The sequence below is a fragment of the Neopelma chrysocephalum genome, unplaced genomic scaffold (genome assembly GCF_003984885.1).
Source record: "Neopelma chrysocephalum unplaced genomic scaffold, ASM398488v2 Primary Assembly neopelma1_22b, whole genome shotgun sequence".
Lineage (NCBI taxonomy): Eukaryota > Metazoa > Chordata > Aves > Passeriformes > Pipridae > Neopelma > Neopelma chrysocephalum.
In genome coordinates, this window is record NW_020897690.1 from 18,215,245 (window position 1) to 18,231,011 (window position 15,767).

At 39.2% G+C, this 15,767-nt stretch overlaps 1 protein-coding gene across 6 annotated transcripts; it reads right to left on the reverse strand.

Moving 5' to 3' along the window:
- Positions 1–1,639: 1,639 nt before the first annotated feature.
- ATPSCKMT (ATP synthase c subunit lysine N-methyltransferase) lies at positions 1,640–15,757 on the reverse strand. Of its 6 annotated transcripts, none has more exons than XM_027681202.1 (5): positions 15,611–15,757; positions 14,717–14,988; positions 13,557–13,694; positions 12,780–12,830; positions 1,640–7,615 (listed from the first exon to the last, which is right to left on the reverse strand). In XM_027681202.1, exons 2-5 carry the CDS (start codon positions 14,981–14,983, stop codon positions 7,418–7,420), a joined length of 654 nt encoding a protein of 217 aa, XP_027537003.1. In that variant the 5' UTR covers positions 14,984–14,988; positions 15,611–15,757; the 3' UTR covers positions 1,640–7,417. The 6 variants fall into 6 exon arrangements, with proteins under 6 accessions (XP_027537003.1, XP_027536994.1, XP_027536980.1 ...); XM_027681193.1 differs by having other exon boundaries at positions 15,573–15,757; XM_027681179.1 differs by having other exon boundaries at positions 15,535–15,757.
- Positions 15,758–15,767: the final 10 nt, after the last annotated feature.

The following is a 15,767-nucleotide window of genomic DNA, read 5'->3' on the forward strand; positions in this document are numbered from 1 at the left end:
TTATCAGAAAAATAACTGTACTTAATAATTTAGATAAAACCAGAAGGCAGCCTCTGAAGATAGCGTTAGAAAACTAGCGTCTTTTAAAGCACAACACACAGTGCTGCTTTGATACTAGTCTTCCATTCCCTGACTTTGATTGACACATCACATTACCCACTAAAATTAAAAGTACCTCAATGGCAGGAGACTCTACCATCCCTAAATAACACTAAATAACACTAGTATTTTAGATTTAAATTTAGATTTACCATCACTAAGTAACATTTGTATTTTCCCATGATGACCATTATTTTTTTCATTCCTGCTCAAACTCTTTTTAGAATTACTTCAGTGCGACATCTGTGTGTGCAAATAAACTTAATTGGTATTGACCACACTCACAAAGCTGATATACGGATTGAGCATAAAGATATTCAGAGAATAAGTCTGGTTTCTGTGTACTGAAAAGAAGGAAGCAGCAATAAAATACACATGAACACAGATGATGAAGGTCCCTGTACACAATTTAGAGAATGGCCCACTTGGACATATAAATTATTTTGATTCATGTACACTCTGATGAACTTGAAAAAACAATAGGAAAGAGAGAAAAAGAAGTATACTTTCAAGAAGAGCTGCATAATCGTAGGGAAATTAAAAAAAAAAAGATCATCAAACCTTATAAGGCTGGAGTGATAGTGACAGAGAAGGCCCCTTGGATTTTGGCTATATCCCTCACCACTCACATTTTTCTCTCCCAGAACTTTTATTATTTCTCAAGTTTTTATAATTTATTTTGTGTCTCCTCTTCACACTTCCATTTTCAATCAAAAAAAAATCAAGAATCGAGAGCGTATGCAAGAGAGAAGTATTTATGTCTCTCTGAACCTGAGTTCTGGCATGGACAGCTACAGACATTACATCTTTAAGAGTTTCACAAATTCTCTTGGCCTTTTAGGCAGCCTTCATCAGGTAGCAGTTCATCAGGTGTTTTGAAGATGTAAATTTAATGTTTAAGCAGTTCCGAATAAAAAATTAATTAGACCATTATACCAGGGTATATATAATAAATTTCCTATGATATATATCATAAATTACCTATGATATATATCATAGAGTACCTAAAAAGATAGAATTATTAGAATGCAATGGGAATGTGCAAAACCATGCAACTGCTCTCACATAGCAAAATAGGAAGTTACATGCTTACCAGAAAAGACACAGAGGCTCATGCATTTGTACCTCATGCAGAGGTTCAAAGCTCAACAATCCAGGCAAGGAACAATAGAAAAGGAAAAAAACAAAAAAACTCCTCACTTTGATAAATTCATTTTCATTTAGTTAATATCTTAACATAAACCCATATTTTTAGTTCAGGGATTCTCAAATGACCGTTCCTGACACATTAAAATTTTCCAGTGGAAGAACACAACCATGGGCAGCAAATATAAACCTACTGATAGTAGATGTGCTTTTTAAATTACTTTTTGTGGATTCCTCAGAAGGTAGCCACAAACCTCAGGTTGAAAGCCAGTAATTTACTTCTTCTGACCTTGCAAAGACCTCTTTGTGCCACAAGTTTTATATGGCCTTCAGAAACCTAATTTACTTTTAAAAACCACAACATATACAGTAAGCTGAAAAATATCCCTGTGCATTTACTGGTCAGCAGGTTTTATTTCATTTTTACCAATGTTAGCAGTTCACCGGATTGCATCACAGTGATTATTCCAAGTCTGTACAGCAACTTGCAGAAAAAACATCCATCTGACATTTCAACCAAAGCCCCTAATAAAAACCTCAATATTATACTAAGAAAAAGAAGTCAGCAAAAGTCCCACCTGAACAAATAATGCAAATCCAAAGAACTACTGAAGAAGGGATAAAAAGCCTGTATTCATTTGCCAAGTGGTGAAATATAATAAAAAAGTGAAATTAGGTGCTTAAAACTCCTAAATAATCAGAATTGTTGTAGACCAAAGCTATTTTTCAATCTAAATACCATTGGGGTGGATGTGTTTTTCTTTCATCCACTAGAAACAAAAGTCATGCTGTGTCAGCATACAGACTGCTAAATAAATCAAGAAGATAAGTTAAATGCATGTTAAAACATTAGAGAGAAAAAGAACATTCCATAACATATTTAGTCTTCCTGAAATTACTCGGGAAAAAACCAAAACCAAAAAAAAAACAGCCACCCCCAAAAACCCCCTAATTTCCAGAAAAAAAAAAAAAGGAAATTAGAAGATCTGAAAGTCAAACAGTCAAATTGTAAAAAGACAATATGAAAAAATAAAAGCAAACAAATAAAAAGGCAGAATTCAGAAATAAAATGGGAAAAAATTGTAGTTATCCTTGTACAAGTCTCCCTCAGTAAAATATACAAGGGTGAAAAGAAAGATTATCATGCAAATAAAAAGCCGCAGAATTAATATGTTCACTAATCTCACTTAAGGAGATTAATTAAGGGTAATTTTTAAGTTAAACATAGTTGTCATATTGTCTCATCCAAGAATTCAAGAAATCTTCTAGAAGAAACATATATTACTTCTGGAACACAAGTTGGGACTACATTTTAAACCTAGAGAACTGCAATCCTGTCAAATGTAAAGGAAAAATCAGTCAAAGTAGAATTTACTGGCATTAAATCTGATATTAGGCTGGCCTCTTCAACCATAGAATCATAGAATATCCTGAGTTGGAAGCAACCAACAAGGGTCATCAAAGTCCAACTCTTGGCCCTGCACAGGACAATCCAAAACTGAACCATTAATTGGAAGAATTCATGTCCTTTTTTGAAAAAATGCTTCGGTATTTGTAAACCATGGAAAGTGAAACTATGGAAGTATGAGGCAATCTATCAATAGTTTGTCTAAGTGTAATGGTATCAGACATGAACCCATGTCTAAGTGAATTCTCATCACAACCTATTCTTAGTATGGATTTTCCTATTCAATGAGAAATTTGCACAGATGATGGGCAAGTCTGTCAAACTGCTTTTGAAACAGATATAACTGCCATATTTGGTCCATAAGATCCCTTTCCTCCTTTCCTCCCACAGCTCAAAATATAAAAGATAACCAAAATGTTGCCTCTGCTCACTTCCCCTACAGATCCTAGAATGGTATTAAGGTGCTAAGAATTTTGAAGAACACACTTCAGAAAAGCAAAGCTCAAGTAGTTTTTTAAAAAAATATGCAGAATTCAGATCTCTATTGCCTTCTGAAAGGTGTCTGTCCTTCATGGAAAGTGAAAGACTTCCCCAAAGCCTGGGCTTTGAAACTTTTTTCCACAGATCGTACTCATGCAACTGATTTGTGAAATGTGGTGCTTTATTTGAAAGTGGATTCTGTATCTTCTTATCTGGCTACAACTCATAACTCAGAAATAAACAGCAGCTCAGAGCCAGAGGATTGGAGGAGTATTAGATTAACTGACAGAATATAATCAGACCAGAGGATAAGCCAAGAACTTCTATACACTCAGTGATACAGAAATGCCTAAAAGTCACATGATATGCATATATTTCCCAAACAAAATTGGACAGGCTTTGTTGATATTGCAGTGTGGCTGTAGTGACTGTGCAGTATAATGAGCAAGCTGCCTATCAGATGGCTCTCTTGTAGCCATGACCATCTCCTTTTTCCTAGAAAGCCAATTTATGCAAAATGGAAATGGGAAACTAAAAAATTAGAATTGCAGCACTCAGATGCTGCATTGGTACAATTTATCTTGCATCACAAAACCTGTGGGGACATAATGTGTCTTAATATAAGAAGAAAGGAAAAAAGGGGAGAGGGGAGGGAAGAACAAAAAAAAAATGAAAGTCTGACTCTGACCAGTATTATTTGCAAAAAAATCAAATTCTACACTATTTCAGGAAAGAATTACTCGTTCGATAATGTAACAACTTTTTTTGCTAAGATCTGGTAGGGCAAGGAGAGAATAAAACATGTAACTCCCGAAAGGCAAGTGATTCTACTAGAAGATACAAACAAAAATAAACTGTGGGGTTTTCTGTGTATCTGAATTACTTTGGTATTGAACAGCATGTGTAGCTTGAAGATTTCCTCTTTTTGGCTTCAGACCTACACTGTAATTTGATAAGGGCTGTTCTCTTTCCTGTTTTTCAGAAGAAACAAATTTGTACTCTGAAGTAGCATATCAACAAAATCATAATACATTACCTTAGCAATTGGAAGTGTATCAACATAATAATCCATACAGTGATAACTGAAGTCACAGTTAAGTATTTAATCTTGCAGACCAAATGGAGAACATAGCAAGTGATAGAAAAATTGAGGCCAATATGATCAGAAAATGATTTCCCAGTTCTCCTGTGTAAATTAGAGCAATTTGCTTTCCATTTCATACCTAAGCCATGGAAACAGGAAATACAGCACATTTCCTTATGTTGTAAGGAATTCCAAACTTTCAGACCGCTGCTATTTTAATGTAGGCCCCTGAATGTAAGTGGCCAGAGGAAGAAACAGCCCTCTGCTTTACATTAAAACATTTAAAAATCTCTCCTTGCCTTGACAGTAGCACTTAGTTCTCCTAAAGCTCAGACCATCACACCATTAATTCTATTTCACCCTCTTAACAAATATTTCTGGAGCAGTAGGTGGTAATTAAGAAGTGCACTTCCCAAAACCATTACCACAGGTAGAAATGAGAAATTCAGTTTTACCTGTTAACAGGCAAACATTAATGCAATAGAAAAATATATAGTCAAACACAGAAGAAAAAGCAAACAGCTGCTTCATTCCCTACAAAATAACTGCAGAGAAATTAGGCTGCAGAAACCTGTGTCACAGCACTGCACTGCAGATGGGTCACAACTCAATTGATCAAAATCTTTTGCATCCTCTTCTCCTTTATAATCATTTGAGGAAGGACCCTGCTTAATTAGCTAATTTACACTTTGTATGATCTTTTTCCAATAGAAATAATTTCAGATTTCTTTTGTCTAAGGTTCCAGTTTTATGGCCTTGGGATATTAAATTCAGTTGTTTTAGATAAGCCACTGTCCTGTCACTGTGTAATAATCATAACATTTAGATCATGACAGAAAGAATATAGTGTAGTTTTACAAGATGCTTTATGTAACATTGCAGCGAAAGGCTGTAAAAGTCTGCTTACCAGAAACCAATGTACTTCAGTATACAGTCTCCACGTTTACAGTTGTGCCTTGCCATGCGAGGCTGAAATTACCTCTCCTTTGCAGACTCCAGATACATTTGCCCGTTTTTTCCCTGTTTTGTATACCTTATCAGGACAAAACCATGCCACTGCTCCATTTCAAATCCTCAGTGTAGATTTGTATTTTAAATTCTCCTTCCTTTCCCCTCACATCAAACCCAAAAAGCCTGGATACTGGTATCATTGTAGGCAACACATCTCAAATAGCACACAACTTCTCTTCAAGCCAGATACTATTGTCCAGCAAATTTGCTTTCCTGACGCATAATAAAATGTCACAGACTTTGTATTTACCTGAAATTATACAGTCTCAGCACTTCTCTTGGCCTGAGACAATTTTAGTTGTGATAACGACTGCCTTGAAGTCAGGTGACAATCATTTAGCTTGTTTAACTTCATTCTATGGGTATCATGTATGCAAAGGTCTGACAAACTTACATAGTCACCGCTTAACAAACAGGCTATATGTTAACTGGGGCCAAGAGAGCCTGACTATGAACTTTGACCAATTGTTACTGGGTGAAAACAGTAAAACTTTACTTGGGAACCAGAAAAAAGAACAAGTAAGCAGATAATGCTTTATAAAACATTTCTGTTTTATAAAACAGAAAAGTGCTGTAACCATGGTAGAAAAGGAAAATGCCAGTGCAGTGACAGTACCCCACTGCAAACCAGTATTGGCAAAAGGACAGGGAGAACTTGCTTCACTTAGACCATGCAGCAATACCAAGGGTTTCTGAGATCTCATCAGATGGTATAGAAAAGTAGAAGGGAAAAGAAGTCTAATTGAAAACCTTCCATCTCATCTCCCATCATAAATTAAATGAGGTTCAATCAGATTTAGCCAAGCTAGCCAGAACAACTAGCTCTGGAATCACAGACAGCCTTCAAACATTCAAGTAAGCAACTCTCATCCATACCTTTATCCAAAGTTTGAGCACACAGAAATGTTGACACTTCACTGACAAGTAAATGACTTCTGAAACCCCTTCCTAAAGCAGAGGCGTTAGGAAAAATTATGGCCATCTGCAAAGGCTTATACCAATAAGAGTTCAGTAAGAGCATATTTCTGCAGTTTGTTTTCACATAAGTGAAATTAAAATTCAGTAATATAATGAGAGGCTGTACTTATGTTAATGAATAAACAACTTATTATATTTGCTTCTTTCATCATACTCAACTACTAAAGGTACACATTCAAGGTTGAGGTGTGAACAATCAGTATCACCATCGTACTCTACTTGGAGTAGTTTTGTGTATGCAGCATTGTGCCTGCTTGCCATACACAATGAAGACATTTGGGAACTACAGCTCATTTGAGAAGCCACTTGCACACCACTTCCAACACCAACACCAAATTCTACATAGGGTCAGAAAGAACAAATATATTAAGTTCACCAATTTGAGCATTTTATTCACACAGATTCCCCCTAACAGTAGTGGTCTGTGGTTTTTATCCCATTTTCCATATTAAAGCTTTCCACTTCTATAAAACTTTCTCATAATTTTTACTAGCTACATGTCATGTTTCATCTGGGATAGAGTTAATTTTCTTCCTAGTAGCTGGTAGAATGCTGTGTTTAGAATTTAGGATGAAAATAATGCTGATAACATTGGTCTTTTAGTTGATGATGAGCAGCATCTGCCCCAAGCCAAGGACTTTTCAGTTTCCCATGCCCTGGCAACAAGGAGGCATTCAAGAAGCTGGGAGGGTGCATGGCCAGAATAGCTGATCCAAAGGGATATTCCATGCCATCATGCCCGGTATATAAACTGAGGGGAGTTGGCAAGGAGGGGCCAATTACTGCACTGGGATAGACTGGCATCAGTCAATGAGGGCATTGCTCATCTTTCTTGGGTTTTACTCCTGTCATCTTCTGTCTCTCTTTTCAGTACAATTTTTAATATTATTAAATTTATTTCAATTATTAAACTATTCTTATCTCAACCCATAGAAATAATCTTTTTCCCAGTTTTCCTTCCCATGACATGGGGGGAGTGTGAGAACTGGGGCGAACACCTGTGTGGTACTTCATTGCCAGATGGAGTTAAACCAGGACACTACATTAAGCCATTTAATTACATCTTTCAGTAACCTTTGTTTGCTTTCAGATAAACAGTGCACTTCAGTTCTTTAAGTGAATATATATATCTCCATATGCTGGGGCTCTATCTTATCTTCAACAGGTAAAGTCAAAGTTAAAAATTTCAGTATAAAAAACAAATTAGTTGTTTAGGATTCTGTCTCTGGTGTAATTTCCAAGTGTTTTGTTTCACATCTTCTATAATGTTTCAAATCATAGGCCCACACAGTGTCTATTCCCTCTCCAGTAGTATGATCTGGAATCCAGCAGGGGAAAGGAAATCGACAGGCAATGATTCTGGCATCACATTCAAGTTCTTCTTCCAGCTTCTTCTCCAACTGTGGCATCTGTTGAGTAATAATAAAAAGCTTTCAGAAGCAGTAAAAAACAGAAGCATTCTCTCTAGAATCTAATTCAAGTGTTCAAGAGAAGTCCAAGGTTTGAGGGTTTTTTTAAACTCTTATGAAAATATTCATGATATATATTTTGGCTTTGATGCCTTGACAAAGAATATCTAAAACTAGAAAATGGCTATTGTGCCCAATTGGTGACATCGAGAAAATCGTTAACTCTAAGTTCTAAAAATTAAATCAAAAACTTATCCCTTAGATTAAAAAAAAAAAAGACAAAGAAAAGACTTTGCATGTTCCAATTCATGATTCCCTTCAGTGAGATTCTTCTCTGTAGAGAATGAAAGTTCTACATGAATGTCCTCTGAAGTCCTCTGAATTTATGCTATTTCTGACACCCCTAGGTTCATGAGCTATTGTGTGGTACTCAAACGTCACCAGTGCTCATAATTTACAGTCTAACCCCAAGACAGATCCTAGGACACTCAAAACATCACACAGACAACAACCGAAAGCAAACATTCTGCTGTCACTGTATGGAGAAGTGCTGGTATGTGAAATGCCATTGAAATTGAGCTTTGATGAATCCACAGTCTGTTAACACATGCATGTAAGTCCCTGCAGCAGCACTGCATGAAACAGAATGTAGAATCATAGAATGGTTTGGATTGGAAGGGACCTTTAAAGGTCATCTAGTTCAACCCCCCTGCCACGGACTGGGACGTCTTCAACTAGGTCAGGTTGCTCAGAGCCCCATCCAGCATGACTGCATATTTACAGTGATGGGGTACCTACCACCTCTCTAGGTAACCTGTGCCAGTGTTCCACCATGATAAAAATTTTCTTACATCTAGTCTGAATCCACCCTCTTTTAGTTTAAAACCATTACCCCTTTTTTTGCCACTACAGGTGCTACTAAAAAGTCTGTCCCCATCTCTTCTAAGTACTTCAAGTACTGAAAGCCACAACAAAGTCTCCCCAAAGTCAAGTCTTCTCCAAGCTGAAGAACCCCAACTCTCTCAACTTGTCTTTATAGGAGCGGAGCTCCAGCCCTCAATGCTACACCCTCTGATCATGCTTGTAAGCCTTCCTCTGAACCTGCTCCAACAGATCCATATCTGTCTTCTGCTGAGGACCCCAGAGCTGGATGCAGTACACCAGGTGGGGTCTCACCAGAGCAGAGTAGAGGGGCAGAATCCCCTCCCTCAACTGGCTGCCCACACTGCTTTGGATGCAGCCCAGGATACAACTGGCTTTCTGGGCTGCAAATGCACATTGCCGGCTCATGTTCATATTTTTATCCACCAGCACCCCCAAGTCCGTCTCAGCAGGGCTGCTCTCAGTCTGTTCATCCCCAGCATGTATTGATACCAGGGTTGCCCTGGCCCAGGTGCAGCACCTTGCACTTGGTCTTGTTGAACTGCATGATGTTCCCATGGGTCCACCTCTAGTCCAGGTCCTTCTGGATGGCCTCCCATTCTTCAGGCATGTCAACTGCACAGCTTAACTTGGTGTCATCTGTAAATTTTTCTGAGGGTGCACTCGATCCCACCATTTGTGTCATTAATGAAGTTATTAAGCAGGACTGACAGACCCCTGAGAAACAGCACTTGTGATCGATCTCCATCTGGACATTGAGCAACTGACCATTATCCACTGGACAGAGCCATCCAGTCAATTCCTTATCCACTGAATAGTCCATCCACCACACCGATCTCTCTCCAATCTAGAGAACAGGATGTTGTGGGGGATCATGCCACATACCACTATGCAACTCTCCTTGGTTGAACACCTATGGTCTAGCTTTCCTCCATTCACAAAATCTGAGAGGATATGAAAGTCGAGGGAAATACCACTACTCTTCTAGAACAGAGCAACACCCTTCCTAATCAGATGCTCTCCTCGTAAATTTTGCTATGAATTGAGAAATGAACGCACCTAGAATTCAAAGATATTTTTTTCTCATCCCAGATACTGATTAAGTTCTGGATGAAAAAAAAAAAAAAAAGAGAAACTTAACAGATTTAGCCATTTTTGTCCTTTGGAAAAGTTTGATGGCATTGGCATGCTTAAGCAGATCAGCAGTACACATCCATTTGGAGTTCCTTTTATTCTTACATACTGTATGTATCTGAATGAGTAATTACAACAGCAAACTCCACAGGCTACTTCTATTATGTGTAAAACTCTATTTACTTTGATACAATGATGCAACATTTAGATACTAAAAGGTTAAAAGGACAGTAGTTATTTACAAATGTAGCTCGCCCTAAGACACAAAGACACAAATATATAAAAATTCCACAAAAATAAAAAAAAAAACAAAACAGAACATTATTAGAAAACAAGACTGACTGAAGAAAATGCATTTCCAAAGGGTGCAGGTAACTTCCACTGTCACATACATGCAGGGTGTGCCTTTCATGTAATACCCTATTATAGCTGCATTTAAGCTTACAAAAGAATATTTTAGGAACATTATTACAGTCATAGACCCAATATATCAAAGAGTTGCCTCCAAATATTTTTAAGCATTCTATGCTCTCAGTTCATCCATACTGTAAATGCTTTTAAACATTTTTGCTACCACACCTTAAACAAACTAGAAAAATAAGCCCACTGTGGTACCTAATACTAAGCTGAGACAGCAGTAGAAGAAGGTCTGATTTGTTACAGAAATTACAAATAGAGACATGGCCTAATTTTTAATGAGTTATTACGAAAATTAGTGAAACTGCATATCTATGTTCCCTTAAATTAGAAAACATCATTAATAGTTCAAACAGGAAGAATTGCATCCTTGAACCACTCAAAATAGTTTTTAAGCTAAATCTATCAGTTACTTTAGCTATTTTATGTATATTATCTCAGGTGGAGGCTGGGATTTTTTTGGTATGTCTACATAGATACATAGTTTAGTAAACCTTTTGAACAGTATATAATCAGTTAAATACACAAAAGCTGTGAACATGAACACCTGGTAAGAATTCCATCATCCAATCTGAACAAGTAAAGGTCTCTCTCTCCCTCTACAATGACTCAGAAGCAAATGCACCTTCCCCTAGATGCTTGCAAGAACAAGAGAGGTCTTAGTCTTCCCTGAAGATCAATAAATCCAAATTTTGTAAGCTAATCTTGCATATGAAATAAAAGCACTGTGTGGCAGCATCAAATCAGACTAGCACTATTAAAAAAGCTAAAGAAATCTATTGTCCTCAGTAAAAAAAAAGAAAAAAATGTATTAAGGCTTCTAAAAAACTTAATTCAGTCACTCCAGAGGGCTGTGACTGAAGTAAATTTAAAGGGGATCATAAACAAATGAATGCTCAGGAAACACAGGTTCGTATGATTGCATCTGTTGCATTTATGACAGTATTTCTACTGAAAGAATTTAGCCTAGGATTTACAGAGGTTTTTCTGAGCCCTATAGTTACTCTTTCTATCACAGCTGTTACTAATTTATCTCACTTTATTACATTTAAAGTTAAGTCCGCATTTCTGCTGCGATTACCCACATTTTCCCAGGGCATTTGTTAATTTCTAATTCACCAAAGCTGCTTTCTTCACCCACACTTTTCCCCCTCGGTGCCATGGCAGAATTCCTGACTGCAAATCCAAACGTTTGCACTGCCCCCTGCTGGAACTCAAGTAGGAGAGCACTAAAGCAGTCTATGCAACTCAATTTCTACACTAGTTTTAAAGAATGCATTTTCCCAGGGACACACTGAACATAGGCTAGAGAGCTACTTAAAGTATTTGTGTACCTTCCTAAACACTCACAATCCACACGTGGGCAAGGGGTCATTTCAATATATCAGCTGCTGGCCTACTTGAGGTGATCTGGTTTTTGGAGAACACAAGCAAAGTTCAATACTCTCCTCCAACAAGGCTACAAAAATTTCCTACTCCATCTTCTCCCTGTAAACTCCTTTTTTCGGAATGAAAAACTGAAATTTCCAAGAACCAATTTATCGGCTTCCCTCCAAGCAACTTTAGCACAGCAGTTTTCATTTGATTCCAAATGAATGGACAGAAAATTCTTCTCAAAAACAGGTGTATTTTCAGAGCTCCAGTCTGCATACTGTCACAAGTTTTACCAGGCTTTATCATGGACATTAAGAAGCAACAATGAAATAGCAAAATATTATTATTTGGGATCAAGTGCACCCTCAGCAAGTTCAGTGACAACACCAGGCTGCATGCTATAGTTGACATGCTGGAGGGAAGGGATGCCACCCAGAGGGACCTTGACAGGCTTGAGAGGTGGGCTGATGCAAAGCTTGTGAAATTCAACAGACCAAAGTCCAAGGTCCTACACTCAGGTCACAGAAAACCCAGACACACCTACATGTTGGGCAGAGAAGTGATTGGGAACAGCCCAGCAGAGAAAGACTCAGGGGTGATGGTTGATGAAAAACTCAACATGAGCTGGCAGTGTGCACTCCCAGCCCAGAAAGCCAAACCGAATCCTGGGCTGCATCCAAAGCAGCATGGCCAGCAGGTTGAAGGATATGATTCTACCTCTCTGCTCTGGTGAGACCCCATCTGGAGTACTGCATACAGTTCCGGTGCTCCTAACATAAGGATGTGGAACTGTTGAAGCAAGTCCGAAGGAAGGCCATGAAGTTGATAAAAGGACTGGAGAACCTCCCCTAGAAAGACAGGCTGAGAAAGTTAGGGCTGTTCAGCTTGGAGAAAAGATGTTTGTGTGGAGACGTCATAGCAACCTTCCAGTGTTTGAAGGGGGCCTACAGGGAAGCTGGAGAGGGACTCTTAGGCAGGAACTGAAGTGATAGGACAAGGAGGAATGAGTGCAAATTAAAAGAGGGGAAATTTAGGTTAAATATTAGAAAGAAATTCTTTCCTGTGAGAGTGGTGAGACCCTGGAACAGGTTGCTCAGGGAGGCTGGGGGTGCCCTGTTCAAGGCCAGGGTGGATGAAGCTTTGAGCAACCTAGTGGGAGGTGCCCCTGCCCATGGCAGGGAGGATGGGACTAGATGATCTTTAAGGTCCCTTCCAACCCCTTAACATTCTATCAATTCTGTGATTGTAACTGACTACCTGTGACCTGCTACAGGTTGGTTCATTTTGCAGATAAATGTACTATCACTGAATGCCTTAGTATTAAAATAATTAAACAGTGTAAAAATAGTAAACTTACCATCTGAGGTACACCAAAAACAACAATATTTGTATAATGGGAAAAAGAAACCTAAAATAAAAATTGAGAACAAGTCTTAATGAAAATGGCATTTATATTTGGAGACGTCCTCACCATTCTTTTCTCTCAATCCCTCTAGCTGCACTTCTTTCAACAGGCATTTAAACCAAAAATATGAAAGTTTTCATCACACAAATTTTCGCATAAAGAAAACTTTATATTGCTGAACAGCAAAAAATTCTACTGTCTGGCCAAGAATATGGCACCAGTTCTAGTAGCACAGGAAGCAATAATTTAGAAAATACCTACATGACTTTATTTATATCTAAGTTTGGAGTTTTTTCATAGCTTCTGTAAATGTTAAAATCATGTATAGTTTAAGTTTTTGTTAAATGTTAGCTAGTTATAAAATCATACCAGGCATTCTAGTGCCTGGGTTCTTCCAGTCAGTGCCATGGAGTTTTCCTATGTTCCTCTCTGGAAAAAAAAAAAAAAAAAGAAATCCCAAACCCACAAAAAAAGCCCCACATAATTCATCAGCCACAGGCCCGCTCAAGGAGCCTTTACGGATAAAGGGCAGCACATTAACAAAGCACAGAACCAGCAGAGCAGCATAGTAAGCCTGTAGAAACTTGACTCCCAGCACAAGTACTTTGCTCAAAGCCCAGTACAGCACCTTGTTGCCAGTCAGCATTCTGGTTCCTTCAGGAAAATATTTCCAAACTATGAAAATCTCTCAGTCATACCAGATTCCTTTTTACATACTTCACTACCTACCTTCCATAAGTCTGAAATATAAAATTTGGTATTCTGATGTACTCCATCTCTCCAGGCTCTGTATCTGGAGTACCAAACTAGCCAGGGATTTAATTCATAACCGACAGCTTTGAATCCCTTTTTTGCAGCTGCTATCACCTACAAGAAAGAAAACAAATTTTCACTTAGAAACGTAAAAGCCTATTCATCTATGCAGGAGCACAGAGTTTTATTTAAAATATAAATCAAAAGAAAACACTTGTGTAAGTCACTCAGGTTTAGATGCCCAAGAGTATAGTGCAGTATAGTGAACAGAAACTCAAAACTGCATTTTACTATTATGACTAATCCAACTGAAATTAGTATATTCAGACAAACAAAATGAATTTGTAAACATTCATAGGGCAAAACTGTGACCTTGTAGTACATGTATGACTTACATAAAAGTTTAATTAAACACATTCACAACACTATCTTGGAATCAAACAGTACCAAAATTGACCATGGAGAGAACAGTGAAACACACAAGGAAAAATGCTCAAAATTAGGCCACTTATTTGAAAAGCAGTGAGAGGTAGGCACTTGAGCAACCCCTAAATCAAAGCCAAAAAGACATACTAATAGCAAGAGTCTGAAAGTAAATACAAAAAGACACCAGTTTCTAGAATAAAGGTTTAAGACATAATTTAAAAGGTTACTGATAAGTTTTAATCAGGAAACTTCTTCTGATGAACTATGAATTTTTATTCTTGTAATCCATCAGTCATTTCTCATTCTCCTTTTCTCTTGTCACCTTTATACATTAAGCTTGAACTGCAGCTCCAAAAGCACAGTGTTATTTAATCTCACACTGTCACTTGCTGCAGCTATACACCTATGTGGAATCACAGCACCAATATTTTGATGGCATCTGTTCATGTGAATGCAGTGCAATTACCTCCAGTCACCATGACGAGGCTATCATTTTGTATGCTGCCCTGGGCAAGCTGCAAGACTGGAGCAAAAAGTATCTATTACTCACCTAAACTTTCTCAACTTTGATCCTTTGCATAAGACTCAAACAAAACCACTGAATGCCAAAGACAAAACATTCGTAAGTATGAGAAAACAGCAGCCACAGCTACAGAATTTGGTACTTTTTTGAGACATGGTATGAAAGGAAGGCAATGTCCATAACTTACAATGCGGCCATCACCGCTACCGATGTCAACTAGGGGGCCACTTCTATTTTCCAACATTTTCAGCACATTCTGGACCTGAGTGGCAGTTGCAGGAACAAAGGGCAGGCACACCTTCCTCAGGGCTGGGGTCACAAAGGGGGTGACCACAGCATAGAGGGCCACCAAAGTCCCGCCGACCCCAGCCGTGACCAGCAGCCCCCAGCTGCTCCTTCTGGAGCCGCCCTCGCCATCCTGCTCCGGGCTCTCCTTCGCTACCGCCTCGGACATCGCACCTGGGGGCTGACAAAGAGTATTTTCACTAACAGCTTTATTAAACGCTTGCTTGAGATAAAGCAGTGTGTTATATCAAATAGAGAGGACATTCGAAACAAAGCAAAACAAAACCAAAAAAACCCAATCAAACAACCCCCTCTCCCCCTTATATTCCTTTAGCCGATTCCCAGACCCTAGAGACACGCTACAGTTGCTGAGAAGCCGAGGCACAAGGTTACACTGTTTCAGGGCAGGAGCGCAGTTTCCATGCAAGCCCACAGCCCCCCCACCCGGGAGCACCTGGGAACAGCTCAAGGGCGGCGCAGGCAGGGACGTTCCTGCCAGGGACCGCCCGGGAGCCTGCGCCCAGGGAAACATCCCGGAGGAGCTCTTGTTCTTCCTCCCAGGAGAAACTTTTTTCCAGGGGACGGCAACATTCACCAGTGCCCGTCTGGACGCCGCAACGACGACCAAAGACTCCCAAACCAACCCACAGTCAACCTTGTCCGGCGGGATTTATAGAGAAGGGCAGTACCACTTCGCTATGCGGGGTGGGGGACAGAAACCTTTCTGAAGGCGCTACGGAGAGGGGCGCCGCGCACACTTTTTTCGTCGTGAGTCTGTCTTCACTCTGTCGCGCACACTTCTTCCGTCGTGTGTCTGTCTTCACTCCGCCGCATTCACGCCACCCCGTTCGGCCCGCTGCCGCCGCGCTCAGCGCCCATATTCCACCCCCATGGAAGAAATCCTCCCTCCCCGCCCCCGCGAACTGGGTGATGCCACCTCCCCCCGCGCCGGA